At 42.1% G+C, this 12486-nt stretch overlaps 1 protein-coding gene across 2 annotated transcripts in view; it reads left to right on the forward strand.

The window, feature by feature from the left end:
- The window catches only part of ANKRD6 (ankyrin repeat domain 6), a 228329-nt gene that overhangs the window by 189360 nt on the left and 26483 nt on the right, over positions 1 to 12486 (forward strand). For both annotated transcript variants that reach the window (XM_068231138.1, XM_068231139.1), the window contains exons 8-10: positions 2473 to 2571; positions 5125 to 5202; positions 7268 to 7372. In XM_068231138.1, the coding sequence (XP_068087239.1) occupies positions 2473 to 2571; positions 5125 to 5202; positions 7268 to 7372 (282 nt within the window). The remainder of the gene's footprint in view (positions 1 to 2472; positions 2572 to 5124; positions 5203 to 7267; positions 7373 to 12486) is intronic.

A 12486-nucleotide genomic window follows, 5' to 3' on the forward strand; every position in this document is an offset into this window, starting at 1 on the left:
TGTTCCCCAAAATACATAACGGTTCCACAAAAATGCAGATAATCTGACAGCAGTTCCCCCAAAATAGGTACCCCCAGGTAGCCAGGTCTATAGGTGTCCCCAGTATAAGTAGCCATGAGTATAGTAGTCCCCAGTATATGTAGCCAGAGGTATAGTTGCCTAGTATATGTAGCCAGGGGTATATGTGCCCAGTATATGTAGCCAGTGGGATATGTCCCCAGTATATGTAGTCAGGGGTATATGTGCCCAGTATATATAGCCAGGGGTATATGTGCCCAGTATATATAGCCAGGGGTATATGTGCCCAGTATATATAGCCAGGGGTATATGTGCCCAGTATATGTAGCCGGGGGTATATGTGCCCAGTATATGTAGCCGGGGGTATATATGCCCAGTATATGTAGCCAGGGGTATATATGCCCAGTATATGTCACCAGGGGTATATATGCCCAGTATATGTAGCCAGGGGTATATATGCCCAGTATATGTTGCCAGGGGTATATATGCCCAGTATATGTAGGCAGGGGTATATGTGCCCAGTATATGTAGCCAGGGGTATATATGCCCAGTATATGTAGGCAGGGGTATATGTGCCCAGTATATGTAGGCAGGTGTATATGTCCCCAGTATATGTAGCCAGGGGTATATGTGCCCAGTATATGTAGCCAGTGGGATATGTCCCCAGTATATGTAGTCAGGGGTATATGTGCCCAGTATATATAGCCAGGGGTATATGTGCCCAGTATATATAGCCAGGGGTATATGTGCCCAGTATATATAGCCAGGGGTATATGTGCCCAGTATATGTAGCCGGGGGTATATATGCCCAGTATATGTAGCCAGGGGTATATATGCCCAGTATATGTCACCAGGGGTATATATGCCCAGTATATGTAGCCAGGGGTATATATGCCCAGTATATGTTGCCAGGGGTATATATGCCCAGTATATGTTGCCAGGGGTATATATGCCCAGTATATGTAGGCAGGGGTATATGTGCCCAGTATATGTAGCCAGGGGTATATATGCCCAGTATATGTAGGCAGGGGTATATGTGCCCAGTATATGTAGGCAGGTGTATATGTCCCCAGTATATTTAGGCAGGGGTATATGTGCCCAGGTAGCCAGGGGTATATGTCCCCAGTATATGTAGGCAGGGGTATATGTCCCCAGTATATGTAGGCAGGGGTATATGTGCCCAGGTAGCCAGGGGTATATGTCCCCAGTATTTGTAGGCAGGGGTATATGTCCCCAGTATATGTAGGCAGGTGTATATGTCCCCAGTATATGTAGGCAGGTGTATATGTCCCCAGTATATGTAGGCAGGTGTATATGTCCCCAGTATATGTAGGCAGGTGTATATGTCCCCAGTATATGTAGGCAGGTGTATATGTCCCCAGTATATGTAGGCAGGTGTATATGTCCCCAGTATATGTAGGCAGGTGTATAGGTCCCCAGTATATGTAGGCAAGTGTATAGGTCCCCAGTATATGTAGGAAGGTGTATATGTCCCCAGTATATGTAGGCAGGTGTATATGTCCCCAGTATATGTAGGCAGGTGTATATGTCCCCAATATAGGTAGGCAAGTGTATATGTCCCCAATATAGGTAGGCAAGTGTATATGTCCCCGGCATAGGTAGGCAGGTGTATATGTCCCAGTATAGGTAGGCAGGTGTATATGTCCCCGGTATAGGTAGGCAAGTGTATATGTCCCCGGTATAGGTAGGCAAGGGTATATGTGCCCAGGTTACCCAGGTGTGCCCCCAGCCCCCCACCCGGAGGGAGCAGAGCAGAGAAGGCGAGCTATGTGGACAGTGGGGATGGGCGGACATCTCCCCCCCATCCCTCACCTTTGTGCTCCCCTTCCTGCCTCTCTCCCCTCCAGCAGTTGTTAAGTGTTGGCCGGCGGCGAAAGTGGGCGGAGACTTACCTCGTTCCAGACGCAAGGGACGCTCCGCTCTGTGTGCGGCTAGTCTGGTCTTCTAGCCGCACACAGAGCGGAGCGTCCCTTGCGGCTGGAAGAAGGCGGAAAGTCTCCGCCCACTTTTGCCGCCGGCCCGACACTTAACAACGCTGGAGGGGAGAGAGGCAGGAAAGGGAGCACAAAGGTGAGGGGTGGGGTGGGGAGAAGTCCGCCCATCCCCACTGTCCACATAGCTCGCCTTCTCTGCTCTGCTCCCTCCACACAAGCCAGGGAAGAAAAAGTGGGTGAACGCCGTTCACCCGCGTCCATGCAGGACTCGACCCCTGCATACTGTACATGAGCACCAACCACTACCAATTTCCTCTACAATAATGATATTGCTGGTAATAACACATGACAACCTGTCTTCCCTTGAGATGAATGGAACCCATAACGATGCCCAGAGTTGCTTACAGTATCGTTCCTAGCCAAAGACTGCATTATACATTTAAGTCATTGTAGGAAGTTACATTTGCAAATCCAAACTATTGCTTTGTGTATTGTGCAGGCTGGAGATACACCACTCCATGTAGCTGCTGCTCTAAACCATAGGAAGGTTATTAAAGCTCTCTTGGAAGCTGGAGCTGATGCTTCCCTTCTCAATAATGTAAGTAATTTCTACCGTGATTATTCTTTTATGGTGTGCATACATTATCGTGGAAAAATCCAGTGCTCTTTTGAAAAAGTACATAGAGGCAGCATTGCTTTGACATACATACAAAGTGTTAAAAAAGGTTATACATTTACCTGAGTAGCAAGAATCCTTTGGATAGACAGAGGCTTTCTGGACCCTCTTGCAGCTCATCCTACCTTTCCAGGTTTCCTATAATCCTGTTAGATTAGTGTCTGTCAAACAGGTTTGCTCTGGCACCGTGGACAATCGCTTCCCAACTGGGCTTGCTTAAAGGACAACTGTAGGGAGAGGTATATGGAGGCTGCCATATTTATTCCCCCTTAAAGAACAAGTGACACCCATGCTAACCTAGATATAAAAAACACATACATATGTAGATAAATACTACTTCTACTTACATAACAGATGTATTGTGCAATCCACGTAATGATTCCTGTGAATTTTATAAAGGAAAAGCAGAAAATCCTATTCTAGGCAGTGGCCATCTTGCCAAGCTAATGCTGACATCATATGCTCCCTGACTCTTGTTTTCCCCCCTCCCTTCTCTTGCTCATTGTGTATTCATTAGCTGCCCTCCTCCCAGAGTCTTCAGACACTTCCACTGAGGTGCATACTAACAACTGCACTGTCTATTTTTTTATTTACACATCCAATCACTGAGTCACCTCAGCCTTGCTTGTAAACACAAGTAATCATAGGGTGTTTCTGATAAGCAGCTAGATAGGGAAATAAATGGAAGAGGAGGAATATATTATACATAAAGAACTCCTAGCATTCAACTCTTTGGCACTATGCAATGGGGAGAAAATGAAATGGTCGCGCATTTAACCAAGATGCACCTGATAGGTACTCACTGCATAGGGCTAAAAAGCCTCTTAAAGGCACAAGTGTGCTCATTGCAGTGAAACAGGTGCATTAAGAACTAATGCATCTCACAATACAAACATCTGAAGCAAATCCATGCGTTACACATTATCCGGGGACCTTACCCTTCTCTTATTGAGAGAGACATCTGTTCCACGCTGCAGAGCATGTTAGCAGGGACGGCTCGTGCAGCCTTCTCTCGGGGTCCCCTTGCTAACATGCTCTGCAGCGTGGAACAGATGTCTCTCTCAATAAGAGAAGGGTAAGGTCCCCGGATAATGTGTAACGCATGGATTTGCTTCAGATGTTTGTATTGTGAGATGCATTAGTTCTTAATGCACCTGTTTCACTGCAATGAGCACACTTGTGCCTTTAAGAGGCTTTTTAGCCCTATGCAGTGAGTACCTATCAGGTGCATCTTGGTTAGATGCGCGACCATTACATTTTCTCCCCATTGCAACTCTTTGGCACTGTTTGGCACTAGGGCCAGTGCTCCTAAAGTATGTGATAACTACAAACCATGACAGAAGAAAAAGTTTTGCAAGTTTTGAATGCAGGATTATCATCTTTATCACTTAATACACTCAGACCAGTTGCTGTTGAAATTGGATTTTTATGGTGACAATACCACTTTAAACAATACCAGTTGCCTGGCAGCCCTGCTGATCTATTTGGATGCAGTAGTGTCTGAATAACACCAGGAACAAGCATGCAGCTAATCTTGTCAGTTTGGACATGAATGTCGGAAACACCTGATATGCTGCATGCTTGTTCAGGGTCTATGGCTAAAAGTATTAGAGACAGAGGATCAGCAGGACAGTCAGGCAACTGGTATTGTACCCCAGATTTCATCATCATTGGGGCAGTCTGGGATTACTTGCAGACAATGCACTTAGATTCTGCAGTGAGACCACACCAAATACGGATTTCACTTGTTTTTTTCCACTCTACTGTACTATTTGAAATGATCGGTTAATAAAAACTATTTATGGTAAGTTAAAAAGAAAAACTCTTTGCAGCATTTAACTCAAGTACATAAAACATTTCCACAGTTCTGTATATTTATTTATTTATTTCCTAGGGATAGAGAATTCAGGCATTGTACTTTTTGAAAAAGAACTGCAAATTTTTATTCAGCTTAATTGGACCCTGAGAGTGTGAGGATTACATAATGTATTTGGCAGACATGTTCTACAAAGCAAACCAACAGAGGGAGGCAGGAGATCAATGGGTATCCCTTGAGGGTAAATGTACTTCAGTTAATATTTAATCATGGCATAGTTCCCACTGCAGCGATGCTCTCAGCACACTGCCGTTATGATCAGACATCCAGAAATGGTTAATTACTAGACTTCATCTGCAGCAGCAGTAGCTTCTCTCCTGTAACAACTGGCTTTGCTGTCAGGATGCAGACTTATTAATGAGTAAGCGTTGCAGTAGATCTGCTTCTATCTCTGATGTGCAGTCTGCTGAGGATCCAGGCCTCCTCTGAGAGTGACATTATTACCGTGAACACTGAAAGTATGAGTCATAGTTACTGGAGACGGGAATTGAAGTGGTGTGGGAAATATTCTGTTTGTTTTATTTCAGGCCCTTATTTATAGCATTTCACTATGTTAATGGAGTAATTCTGTTTTCCCTGTTTTTTATATAAATCTTCAGGCAGGCCAGATTGCTTTGGATACAGCAAGACACCATAATAATTCAGATGTGGCCCTCCTCCTTACCAAGGCACCGCAGGTACCAAAAGCAACGTTGTATATAATAGGAATATTAAATGTACAGTATATGAGTAGCATAAAACAAGCACGCACGCACGCACGTGTTACATTGGGTCAGATTTTTCATGTCACAATTAATTAAAAATATTTTAAAACATTGTATCATGTGCAGCCACCTTTACCCACATACACACAAACATCTGCTACTTGTAAGGCGTGGTGATATAATTTGAGGAGTTAGCATGTATGTCCCAAGCTATAGGTCTCGCTCTTCACCTAGCTATCCCTACCTGACACATACTAACTGATACCTATACTGTCCCTGCCTGGCACACCACTAGCTGACCCTAATTAGGACTTAAAGTGGATCCGAGATAAACTTTTACTCATTGCATAATTGTGCCCCTTACATATAGTTTATAGGGCATTCCTCAAGCCAAATACTTTTTTTGTTTTGTTTTAATACTCTAATTCCCTATAAACTAAACAAGCCTCGCCCACAGCTCCTTTTGTGCCTTGGCACTGTAGCAAGGGCTTATGGGAGCTCAGTCTGGGCAGGAGGAGGAGGTTACTAGCCATTGATTTCAGAGGCAGAGGCGAGGAGGGAGGAGGAGAGGGGCCTGAATTTACACAGAGGCAAGCTGATAGCATCTCCTGATAGCTGATAGCAGCCTGTGAGAAACAGAACATGGCTGCCCTCATTGTATCACAGAATGAAATAATCATATTCTGTTGAAGCTGTTTGCAGATAGATATGCTGTGTAAACTATCTAAACTTTAGGTAACATCTACAGACAATTTACTTGTTATAGTTAGTTTTTCATCTCGGATCCACTTTAAGTGAATAAGGAATACAAGCTGACAGAAAAGGCAGATATACCACCAGAGGCCACTACTAAGGCTAGTAACACAGTTCCACAGTATCACATACACCGTTCAGGCAGAGCAATCCAAGTATATAATCTTCATGCAAAACTATTCAACAGCAATAGCAATTTGATCAGAGATATGAAACAGTTCCAGCAGACTTGCATGCAGGATAGCAACAGATGATAGTGGATGTAAGTATGACACAGTTCCTTAAATCTGCATGCAAGATTATGTGAACAGTTAACAGAAGTCCCAGATGATATATGATATATATATATAAGTTATGCGAGAGTATGTGCACACTGTTAACTGACTGATAAGGAGAGTAGACCTTATACTTATCGTCCAGAGTTAGTGGCATACAGGGATATCCAATAACAGTCCAAGGTCAGTCAAGGTGGCAGGCAAGGAATGTCCAGTAACTTAGCAGAGGTCGGTCCAGGCAGCAAACAAGGAAAGTCCAGTAACTAGCAGAGGTTAGTCCAGGCAGCAAGCAAAGGGATATCCAGGAATCAAGCAGAGGTTAAACACAACAGAGTAGTCAAATACAATCCGCGGTCGAAGTCCAGAATATCAAACAATGATCAGAGTGCGCACCCAGCAACTAACCAAAGCTATGTTTATCACGGCCAATGACTGGGAGCACTCTGCACTTTTAAATATTAATCATTCTCCAATCAGTGGCCGGCCACCTTCCGCACAACCAATCTGCAAGGCCCTGTCAGGAAGAGATCAGCTGACCCCGCTCCAATCAGCTGAGTGGGTCAGCTGACTATTGTTTTACTCTTGCGGAGGGCGCACTGCGAACACGCCCTCCGCCTATTAGCATGTGCGGACTGTGAGTCACTGGCAGGCCGGCAGCGGGGAACAAGCGCCGAGACGCAGAAGTGACAGATTCTGTCCAGGTCTCGGCGGCACTTTCTTTGTTGACAGGTACATGCCTTATAGTACTATTTTTAGCAGAAACATGAGCAGCTTACAGTTTATCAATACCACTTTTTTAACCAATGTACTAAGCAAGATGCTTTAGACTAACTGCTGTGCTCCTGACAGAATGCATTACTGCATTTTTCATATGTTCACTGCTCTTTTACTGCATTCCTTACAAAAATATTCATTATCATATTTTCAACACCGTATTTTAAAAATGCAGTATAATTATAGTCATTTTGTAGATAACATTTGTGACAAGCTTATTATGAATATTTACACAGGTCTTGCGTTTTAGCCGTGGAAGAAGCTTAAGAAAGAAGAGAGAGAAAATGAAGGAGGAGAGGAGAGCCCAGTCAGTGCCCAGAGAAGACATAGCAGACAGTAAAGTATGGCTACCACTGTAATCTTGATTGACAGTTTAACATAATGCTCGCTGCCCACACATATAATGACTGGGTAGTGTTATTACTACACTTGGCTTTTTCTTTAAAAATCTTGTATATGTATAAAATTCAGCAGTAAGTACTCAGAACAACTTGCTTTACCGTGAACAGACAGACCTAATTTGCTCGCTTGTTGATCAAGTTACCTAGTGTCTCCATCCCAGTCCCTTCTAGATTGTGAGCTTGCAAGGGATGGGCTCTGTGGTAAATACTTTTTCAAGTGGACATGTACCTGTAATGCTGATTTTTCATGCCATTTATGGACTGTGTATGTATTTTGTATATGTACTTCTGGAGGTTCCAATTGTACTGTGCATAAACCATAACCATGCAAGTACCGTATTTATTGTACCTTCTGATGTCTGTATATAGATATTAAAACCTATTTGTGTAAAAAAAAAAAAAAAAAAAAAAAGAGGGAGAAGGCTTTCAAAACAATGCAATTAACCTTCCCAGCGTTCAATTTCCCCAGGATTTCTGTGCAAACAGTGATAACATTTATTTTTAAAACTTTTTTTTCCTGTAACTTGCCAAAATGTGTCAAGCAAGGGTCTAGTATACAGTGCAGGAGAGTATTGATGTGTATGCATGTTTATACTGTTCACAGCATGTTTTTTTGAACGGACATTTCTGTCCATACCGCTAGGGAGGTTAACAGTTTGTTTTTGTTAAAATACATTAACTGCATACAAATGTTTAAACAGACTAACGTTCATTCAAATCTGTATGGGGTGTGACTGCCCTTGGCCTTGAAAGCAGTAATCATTTTCAAAGATACTCATGCTAACTTTTTGCGTGCATAATAGTCCAGAGCATTAGTCCTTTCTTGCTTCTCAGTAAATGAACATCCCTGAACCTTACTGTCCTCTATACCTGCCCACATTCATGCACACTGATCTCTGGCTGTAGCTTTCAGCCTTGACACCTAGAAAATGATAGTAGACCCTCTCCCCACCCTACAAATTGCAGGAAAATGATGTTTTGGGAAACAAACTGCACACAGCAACAATAAACAAGGTGTACGTACAGCATGCACAAGGTCTCTCCGGTGTTTCTAGATGTGTTGTCCATGCTCTTCTGCAGAAGCACATATAAACTGGCAACAAAGGTTTGCCAAGGACCCTGGTGTGGCATCATGCTTTGCCATCTGAAGACGTCCAGTGATCCCCTCTCAGCTCAGACCTGACATAAACCAGTGAGAACCTGGTACTCCAGTGTGCAAATGTCTGCTCAGATGTGGTCGTTATGGAAGACTTACGGCCGTGCCAAACTTTTGAGTTAGTTTTTATTGATCAAACTACAACGTGAATAAACAAAAAATAAACTATTTGTTACCTTATTTCTGAAAGGTTCTGCGCTTCATAGCTTTTTTCACAAAGGCCTGAAACTTTTGCAGAGCAAAGTATTTATACTACTGGTCAAAAGGATTAGAACACTACCACAGTATATCTCCAGTTGTTATGGGAATTAAAGTTTGGTTAATAACCTGAATTGGTACAAAGATACGCAATAATCTACCAGAGATTAAAGCGGAAGTGTAGATAGAAAATAAACACATTGTTTCACTCACCTGGAGCTTCCCCAAGCACCCAGCAGCCGTCCTGTCCCGCGCCGCTTCTCGACGAGCCTCTGTTCTCCCGCCGCCAGCTACTTTCGGTTTAGGTAAGCTGACTGGACTGAATTCACAAACAATTGGTGACAGTTTGTAAAATACGTGAGATTGTATTAATGGATAACTGTTATGTTATCAACCTAGCTAGGTGTGTGATTAAGACTGTACTGCACTCAAAGAGATCAGCATGACTGCCAGGCAACTGGTATTGCTTAGAAGGAAGTAAATATGGCATCGTCCATATACTTCTCACCTCAGGTTCCCTTTAAGTGGAAAGTGATCACATCAAATCAGATCTTTACTAATAGAACAGCTAATCAAATTGATTACATTCTTCTCACCAGTTCTACTACACTTGAGTAACTTTATTTGTGACTGCAGTCCAATGACCTTACAAATGCTTTTAGTTATATTAACTCAAACTATCTGGAGATATTATAACTGTTGTTTTAAAGGGGCACTATTGTTTAATTGATATATTTTAAAATATAAAAATACATTTAGGGTGTATTTATATAGATGTTACCTAAACAAAAACAATAAAGAAAATATAAATGTAAGTATGTATTATTTATTAATAATTAAATTATTACGGTTGGGATCATCTAATGTCTTTAACGCTTCCTAGAGGTGGTACGCTGCCATATAGACTGGGTAACTTACAGTGAGTGCCGCTCCCACTACTGCTCCTGTGAGAGGTGTGGAAGTTATTGGAATGATCCAGTGCTCATTCCACAGGCTGTGTTACATTTCATACAGAAAACTTAGTTTTCTTCTCCCCCTGTGAGAGAATGTACTCGACCACAAGTCTGCCGGGAACTGTTATTCGTAACAATAAAAATTTAAAGATTACAAATAAGTACTTACATTTATATTTTAATCAAGATTTATTTATTGATTTAGTAAACCTCTATATTAATGTACCTTGCAATTATTTGTATATCTTAACCACTTTTTAACCACTTTGCCCCTATACCTGTTTTCTACTTATGGACTAGAGCAGTTTTGACTTTTTAGATATGCCCCTATTTAAAGTGAATGTCAAGTGGATTTAAAAAAAAAAAAATCAGATACTTATCTAAGGAGAGGGAAGGCTCTGGGTCATAGAGAGCCTTCTCGTTCCTCTCACGATCCCCTCGTTTCAGCGCTGTCACACCTGGTAACAGTATTTTTATTATAATTTTTTATTTATATAGCGCCAACATATTCCGCAGCGGTTTACAGAGCACAATAAGATGACAAGGGAAACATAGATACAACCATAAAATGTACAGCAGAGTCTCAAGCAGCACAAATATTGAGACAAAAACAGTAAACATTAGGAGGAGGAATCTGCCCTTGCGAGCTTACAATCTAAAGGGTAGTGGGGGACACACTAGGTGAGGGGGTGGAGGATGGATGAGGCAGTGACCCTTTGCCTCTGATCACATTGTGAACAGATAAGTAAATAGGGGCTATAAAATGTTATAAGCTTGTCTGAAAAGGTGTGTTTTAAGAGTGCGTTTGGAGCATGACGTACAGACTATGGAAGAGAGTTCCAAATGAGGGATGATGCTCGTGTAAAGTCCTGGATGCGAGCATGAGAGGAGGTGATCAGCTTATATACTATCAGCTTAATTCTGCTCTCCGCCACTGCAGGAGGCTTTGGAAGCCCAAGCTCTCTTGTGCGCTTACGCATGCACAATACGGAACCGCCCATCTTCGGGAGCACTCGGGCTCCCAGAGACTTCCTAAGCCTCCTGCAGCGGGAGATTCAAATGGGGATGACACCGCTGGAGCAAGAGGACTATGCGAGGAATGGAAAGGCACTATAGCACCCAATTGACATTAGCTTTAATTAGCAATACATTTATCACTACTTAAATATACATTTTTTTTCTTTTTCAAGTCCTACCCCATAGAGCCACATTAATCCATGCCATGCACTGATAAGGATCAATCAATCTGAAACAGTTTGTGTGCATGTTCGATGACTGTGGCTCTGTAATATTAATAAGCTGACACACATTGCATTCCAGCGGATCTGGAGGTGTGGCTAGCTTCCAGGGACAACAATGGATAATTTGCATATATTCAGCAGTGCACTGGGAGACATCGCGGAGCTCACTCCAACCTGAATTATCACAATTACTTTCTGTTTTAAGAAAGAAAACTTTTGTTTTCCATAGCATTTTAGTAGGAGGGCTTTTTGGTCCATTGTAGCCCCTTACACACTCCTAGGAGTTCTGGTTCATCATGAGATTGCTGGGTACTCTGTAACACCATAGATAATAAACACTAAATAAGTTTGGCTATTTATCTTATTATAAAGCTTACATTTTGTTGCTACTACATACTGTATATGTTGAGGATATTTAAATTTGAAATAAAGGTATATTTTTCAGCATTTCTCCTAATACTGCAATTATAATAATAGCATGTCCAAGTGTGTCGCTTTAATATGCAGAAGTTGTGGTTGGGTTATAGGAGGCATTTCCTGGTAGTGGTCCCCCCTTCACCTTAGGGCATTCCCTGGTAATCTAGTGACCCCACCTCTTTCCCACAGCATTTCCTAGTAGTCTAGTGCCCCCCCCCTTGACCCCAGTGGCTTTCTCTGGTAGTGTAGTGGTCCTTCCCCCTTCTCCTTTCAGGCATAACCTGCTATGCCTTCGCCATCCTCCCCTTCCTCCTTAAATATTTAAATATTCCCTGGTAGTTTAGTGGTACCCTCTGCATTCCCTGGTGCTGTAGTGGAATCTCTCCTACCCTTTACGCATTCCTTGGTAGTGTAGTGTAGTGGTAACCCCTTTCCCTTTAAGGATCTATTGGTAATCCCAAATTTCCCTTTAATTATTACCCTGGCAGTCTAGTTATACCCATTTTCCTAGCAGCCTAGTGGTCACCCCCGCTTACTGGTAGTCTGCTAGCATACGCAGTGTGCTGCTCATCAAATGCTGCAAACTAACAATTCTTCTACGATGCTACAAGTACATCTGGCGGGAGAGAGGATGTGATTATACTATAGCATGGGCAATAGTGCCAATGTATCAATTTTGAAATAGTATCCCTATAAAGGGTTATTTGTGAATTTACTGCAATTCTGTTGTGGTGCAAAGGGAAAAACTGTAATGATGTTAAATACCTCACATTCTTTGTCAATTGTGCCCTTTGTCTATATACTGTAAAAGCAGTGTTGCTGCATTGTTTGGACAATATTGTACTGCAAGTACAGTAAGTACTGTAGTCTATTTTTATCATAATGAGGAGGTAAAGGTTATTAGTAAACCATTATAACTCTTAAAACTATAGATTTGCAAATAAATTAAATATATATTTTCCTATACCACCAAAAGCTACTTGGAATATGGAAGACACTATGCCAAGTCCTGCAAACCCAAAGCAAAAACAGAATTAAGAGTCAGCAGCTTAACAGGGGTAAAAAAAAAGGATGAGTTTTTTTTTTTTT

Source organism: Hyperolius riggenbachi, chromosome 4 (assembly GCF_040937935.1).
Source record: "Hyperolius riggenbachi isolate aHypRig1 chromosome 4, aHypRig1.pri, whole genome shotgun sequence".
Lineage (NCBI taxonomy): Eukaryota > Metazoa > Chordata > Amphibia > Anura > Hyperoliidae > Hyperolius > Hyperolius riggenbachi.